At 34.8% G+C, this 7,162-nt stretch overlaps 1 protein-coding gene across 1 annotated transcript; it reads left to right on the plus strand.

The window, feature by feature from the left end:
• Positions 1–380: 380 nt before the first annotated feature.
• Positions 381–2,729, plus strand: LOC111900311 (transcription factor bHLH25). The gene is made up of 4 exons (XM_023896194.2): positions 381–675; positions 923–1,420; positions 1,673–2,059; positions 2,498–2,729. Exons 1-4 carry the CDS (start codon positions 673–675, stop codon positions 2,570–2,572), a joined length of 963 nt encoding a protein of 320 aa, XP_023751962.2. The 5' UTR covers positions 381–672; the 3' UTR covers positions 2,573–2,729.
• Positions 2,730–7,162: the final 4,433 nt, after the last annotated feature.

The following is a 7,162-nucleotide window of genomic DNA, read 5'->3' on the forward strand; positions in this document are numbered from 1 at the left end:
ATTGGTAAACTTCATTAGTAACGATAAAGATTTTGTTGAGTAACCAATAAAATGAAATAAATAATAATATATCTACAAAAGGAATAAAAAGAAAAGATAAAGTTTTTCACATACCACGTGATCATATGCAAAAGTTTCGGAGAAATTATCAACAAGTATTGATTGGATCGCGAAGGCAGAAACTACGTACTATAACCATGCATGTCGTTAGTCGAAATAAAAGTACTTTCCTCGTAATCAATAAATATCCTGGGTACCCACAATGTGATATTTTTCCAAACACTAAAACCAATCCCATAAATATATATTAAATTCAATCTTTTCTTGTTGGTTCAAGAGTTTTTTTTTTTTTTCCTTTTTTTTTTTAACAGCAACAATATCATTAGAAAAACGCTAGCGAGAAGCTAGCAATAACATCAAGGGTATTTGAGCTTGAATTCGCAATAACATATATGGTACATGATAGTAATCTTAATTGATGTAGATGTGATTTCTTGATTACCTTTACCAATGCCAAAGGCTACTTTCGTAATTTATCATATATAGAAGGGCATTATTGTCATTTTGTAACTCAACAGCCTAGCTTAGCACTGACGCTTTCCCCTTTCTTATTCTTAGTCAATGAAAACAAAGATTCAGCCAAAACTCTTTCAATTCTGATCTAACGATAACATGGTATCAGCTTAGATCCATCCTTTTTTCTTCCGCAATTCTTCGATTCACTTCAATTATCTTAAGCGAATCTGTTCAAACATGTCTGATCTTTTTACAATAGAACTTGTGGAAGAATTACCTAGATAGATATGATTGTCTTTCTTAATATGACAAATTCATTAATCTACCCTTCAACTCGCCATAACCTGTTATATCAAAACTATTTTTATCTTTATTTTGTCTGAAATGTTTCTACGTTGCATGATAGGAAATGGAAGAGCCTTGTCACATCATGAAACAGCATCAACAAACATGTCCTTATAATTATACTGATTCATTTTCATCAGAAAGCTTCAAAGATCATCCCAATTTGGTCTCAGTAAACCAGTCTATTCCACTAGCCATTAATGGAGATCAAGACAAAAAAGAAGATCATAAAGCAGCTGAAAGTAACCCTTTTGCCCCAAACTACGCTTCCTTATCCAGCACTTTCACTATATCTTTTGGAAACCCTACATCACCACAAGATATTAAACCATATCAACCCTATGGAGGATCCAAATTCAATTACCCTGACGTAATGACGCCTAAAGAGGAAACAAGTCTCAATGAATTTCTTGGATCTATTGAGCTTACCAGAAGGGTTCAGACCACAAGAAGAAACCATAGACAAGCTCAAGAACATGTCTTGTCAGAGAGAAAGAGAAGAGAGAAGTTGGCTCAACGCTTCATGTCCTTGTCTGCTCTTCTTCCTGGAGTTAAAAAGGTACAAAGCTACATACTAATTCACGCGTTAGTTTCAATATTTAATAAACTCAGCTAGCTATCTCGGAAAGATAAATGACTTATTACCAATTTGTTATTTATGAATGCAACTTAGGGATCATATATCATGTATACACAGATTCACTAATCGTGACACACTGTAAAATTAAAACTAGGTTTATATTTCAGCTAATGATATCCAGGATGACCATTTCAGTTTGTATGTATTGTTGCTAATTACCCATTATCGTAGATGGAGAAGGCTACTGTGTTGGAAGATGCAAGTAAGTATATAATACAACTTCAAACTCGTGTGAAGGAACTAGAAGGAACAATTAGCGGAAAAGATATCATCCATGAATCAAATGTTTCCATAACGAGATCCAAGTTTTATGTTAACCATGGAGATCATGGAGCTTCTTCCCATGAAATGGAAGACTTCCCTAGCAGCGACACTTATGACCCTGAGATCAAAGCAAGAATTTCAGGAAGAAACATACTTTTAAGAATCTACTGTGGGAAAAATTCGTCGATAGTTTTAAAAACTTTAACGGAGATGGAGAGACTTCATATTACCAATATTTGTTGCAGCATTCTTCCCTTCTCCAACACTGCCAATCTAGTTACAATCACTGCTCAGGTATGTGATTAGTATATGGTTAATTAGTATGAAACCTATATGCTGTTAATTATGTGACTGGAATTTTAGTAAACAAAAGAATAACAAAGTGAAGAAAACCCTAATTAATGGCGATTCTCAAAGGGATAAGTGTTTGGAGTAACCCTATGGATTCGGCCTATGGTTGTTAGGTTTATGGTTATAATCATCGGTAATTAAGGATTCAGTTGTAATCGTTTTGAAACAATCTGGTATAAGAATAGTTATTTAGTTCTTATTCGTGGACTAATTAGGTCACATCAACTGAACAATGTTAATTCTTTGTGTCGTTTTATTGCTTTCTTTTGCTATCTTATGGAACACCTATATATTGGAAATAATAGTTTAGTTTGAACATATTTTCGGTTAGTTTCTTATGGTTAAAATTTTAGGTTATGATTTTCTTGGTGTCTTTTGCAGATGAGTGATCAGATGATCATAACCAGGAGGTATTTTGTGAAATGCCTACAATCAGCTCTTTGTAATTTTCGTTGACATGTACTTAATGAAGCTAAAAATTTACGCTACATCTGACCCTCCTTTCATGTACCCTCCTTTTATCTTGTATTAATTATTTGTTAAATATAATGTTGTATAATTTATAAATGGGTTTGATAGATTAGTTTACATTCAGTAAGATTTTGGGACATTGGCTTTCCGAACTTGTTTTCTTTTGAATAATAAAACATTTTTATTAAGCCGAGACTAGTGAGGAGCTATAGCATGTAAATGAGGATTTTTTAAAAGACCAACCAACTAACGTATCTACTTGAAATCCATGAATAGGATATAATGGCAATCTCATTGAATACATTGAATATAAATAGGGATTGGCTAAAAAAACACCTTAATTTTCCATATAAATATTACCCCAATACATCCAAACCATCCGTGGAATAGTGATCATGAGAGCATCTAACCATCATTTATTAACTAGTGTTTAAAAAATCCACCAAATCTAACAAAAATGATATTTCTATAGGGATTTGATCGAATTCCCATACCATAATTTGATGTTTTTATATCAACAGCATAAAGCAAAAAGAATTTTCACTATAATTAAAACATAGCTAGCAAGAGGCAGAAGTAATTGTGGTAATATGTATGAGGAGTGACGGAGCCAGACTCAAAGCAAAGGGATATCCTAATTTTTTTTTCTAGGTATCACCGTAAGGGCTGAGCATGGGGCGGGTCGGGTCAGTTTTGACCTAAATCGAACCCAAAACTGACAGCCACGGTTTTGAAACTTTTAAAACCAAACCAAACTCAAACCCATCAGTTCGGTGTTACGGTTTTCAGCTTGTACATGGATTTCCTCGTTTGGTTTTGGTATTAAAGTCAAACATTAATAGAATCCTTAGCTAACTTTAAGTCTTGTTATATAAACATAAAGTCGAAGTATCTTTTGATACTTGAGTCAATGTGGGACTCAACGTTGATATAAAATGAATCATAATGATAACAAGTTTTTATAATGGGAGCAAGAATTGATCTTGAGACCTTTGTTTCAATAACCCAACACCTTAACCAGTAGACTAGATATATGTTTGTGTTTAAAAATGAAAGGATGCATATATATATACACTAAAAAAACGAAAGTTTTCTAAACAAATTACATTACCAAAATTTTTTTGAGGGGTATCCCGGGCTACCCTGGGATACCCCTTGGATCCACCTATGTGTATGAGGGTTGATACACCGGTTGGATAGACTACAATATTTAGCATAATTTTACCTTTGACCATAGTTCCTTCATAATCGAACACAAACAAAAATACATACTCATGTCTTAATCTTTGTCCCACAAATTAGGCAAAGGAAAGAATGAGTATTAACACATATTTGAATCCAATTCATGTTGAGTTATGGAATCTATACTCCATTTGACCTTATAGGTAGACCAAACAAAGTCAGGCTAAGCCAGATTTATTAGAGTTTTTGTGCATTGCTCTATTGACATATTTTATATCTCCCGATTGTGAGAACTATATTATGTGCTCTTATTTTTGTTTGTATTATTAATTTGTGTGTGAAATTATTTGTCGGTTGTTGAAATGGTTAACTCTAATTATTAAACGGTAGACTTGCCAACATGTCTAAATCAATTCTATATCCAAGAATGATCACTTTAATTTATCGAATCATAATTATTCCATCTAGTTTAACCATTATATAAAACCAAAGTACAATCAATTATATATATATATATATATATATATATATATATATATATATATATATATATATATATATATATATATATATATATATATATATATATATATATATATATATATATATATATATATATATATATATGGACGTGTGGATAATGTTATTCTGTGAGAATTATAAAGAAAATATGTTGTTTGATAATATAAATACGTTCAATCTTATATAATTATTAAACATTTTCGTTAATTAAATCGTCTATAAGGTTATTATACATTTTTTTAATTATTATCATTCTATCATAATGTGATCAGAATGTTTATTGAGTCGTATTCTGTAATAATTAAAATAAATAAAAAACGAGAATGAAAACAAAAATGAATTAAAATTGGTGAGAATCCATTAAAATAACAATAGTTTTGTGAGATTGAACGTATTCACATTACTAAACAACATATTCTCTTAGTAATTTTCATAAAATAGCATTATCCACACATCCATACAATAGTTGTTCATCCACATTATAACCTAGCCATATATATATATATATATATATATATATATATATATATATATATATATATATATATATATATATATATATATATATATATATATATATATACACACACACACACACACACAAAGAGATATTGAATATAAGGGGTTATTCTATAACATCCGAGTTTTGATTGCCTTTTTCCATTCCTTGTTTGGTGGTTTTAGTAATCGAATAGTAGGTCAAAGCGATAAGCAAGACATGAAGAATTAAATGTAACGAAGTGGAGATCATCTTAGCCGCGACGCACCTAGGAGGGTTTGTGTGTTATAGAATTAATTATATGGATCCTACAGGTTGGTGGGATGGAGATTGTGTATTTATAGGCCCACTGAGGTGTTGGTCATGAGTCTTCTTGCATGTGGTTGGATGATGGCAAGAGCAATGTAACACCCGGTTCCTGGTACGTATTTAAATTCAAGTAATGTTGCAATTTCCTCTGGGACTCGGCGAGTTGGAGGCCCAACTCGTCGTGTAGACTCGAATTTTGATCGGGGTTTTAAGTGACCTACTCGACGAGTCAGGACACCGACTCGAGGAGTAGGAGCTGTCTGGACAAAACCCTAATGTTTAGGGTTTGCACCCTATTTAAGCACTTTATCTCGTCCCAAACTAGCCTCCATCACCCTTCCAACTCAGAGAAGCCCTAGATTGAAACCCTAAACCCTTATTGTATGTTCTTGAGCCTTTTGGTGCCATTTTGTGTGTGTTTGAGGTTGGAGAAGAAGAAGGAAGCTTGGAAGTTCAAGTAGAAGCAAGAAGATCCAGAAGTTTTACTGCATTCTTAGCTTGTTCAAGTTAAAAAGCTAGAACCTTGACCATCTATCTCTTAGATTTTGATTTGGGGCTATTTCTACCTTTTTTATGAGTATAGAGAAGCTAAAATTGGATTTTGAGGATGTGCTTGGCGTTGCACTTCGGATCTGGAACTATTGGGGGTCCTTATGGCATAAAGGTGCTAACTATGTTGCCATAAGCACCCCATGCATCTTGTAGACCTCCTTTTATGGCTTTTTGAGCCAAAGGCCTCATGCATGTACATCAAGTTTGTAGCTTTATGTATAAAATGGACCCTACGGGGCTAGATCTATGGTTCTGATGCGTTAAGACCCATTATAATCAACTTTATAGTTTTGGACAAAGAGGGACTCGGCAAGTCGTTCATGGGACTCGGCGAGTCGGGGTGTATTTTCCACCAAATCCTTTCTGTTTATGGAGCAGATGTTAAGATCGAAGGTTCCCCAGTTGTTTAGGTTCACTAGGGACCTGGAAATCAAAGGACTCGACGAGTTCAAGGCAATGTCTCAGCCACATGAAGACGGACTCGGCGAGTTCAAGGGGAACTCAGCGAGTCATAGACTGAACACCTTCTTATTGATGAAGATGAACTCGGCGAGTTCAAGGACGAACTCGCCGAGGTGGTTAAAGATAGTCCGATGTGTTATTGAAGGTGAACTCGTCGAGCTCTTTCTAGACTCGACGAGTAGGAACGGAATTAAGGCATTTTGTGGATATAGGGACTTGACGAGTTGGCGGGCCAACTGTAACATCCGGATTCCTAGGTATATTATTTTAATTATGTATTTTTGAGGTTCATTGATCTACTCGACGAGTTGGTGCTATAACTCGCCGAGTAGAAGCGAGTGTGGCCACGTGAGTTTAATGATCTACTCGACGAGTCCGAGAGTAGACTCATCGAGTAGGCAATGTGAGTAGAAACCCTAGATCCCCGGGTTTGGGGCCTATTTAAAGGCACTTATAGCCTCATTTGCGGCCACACCTCACTGAGAAGAATCCCTAATCGCCCCCATTGAGCTTTTGAGAGAGTTTTGAGCCTTACTTGAGATTTGTGGGTGCATTTTGGTAGAAGAATGGAGGATTCCAAGCAAGGATTGTGAAGAGAATGTTAGATTTGCTGCTTATATGTCCAAGAGCTTCTGTTAGAGGTATCAAGTTCGAACCTTTCACTTTTGTTTGTGTAGATCTCTTATTTTGAAGATTAGGGCTTCTTTCATTCATATTTTGGGACTTTGAGGATTTGGGGTTCTTAAGGAGGCTTGAATTCCAGATCTGGACCTTAGGAGGTCCCTAGCATCTAAAGGTTCCTGCTTTATTCATCCTTGATGGAATTTATGAGTGAAAAACCCATTTAGATTATGTTCTTGGCATTTCATGCCCAAAATGCCATGCATGGACGTAAGGTCTACGACTTTACATGTTAAATGAGCCCTGAGTGTATGGATCTGGAGTTTGGGAAGTATCCTGCCTTAAAGTCGTCTGAATTCAAGTTGATTCTGAACGGACTTGCCAAGTTGATGAGCCGACTCGGCGAGTAGATTAAGGTTATCCCGATT

The sequence above is a fragment of the Lactuca sativa genome, chromosome 2 (assembly GCF_002870075.4).
Source record: "Lactuca sativa cultivar Salinas chromosome 2, Lsat_Salinas_v11, whole genome shotgun sequence".
NCBI classification, from domain to species: Eukaryota; Viridiplantae; Streptophyta; class Magnoliopsida; order Asterales; family Asteraceae; genus Lactuca; species Lactuca sativa.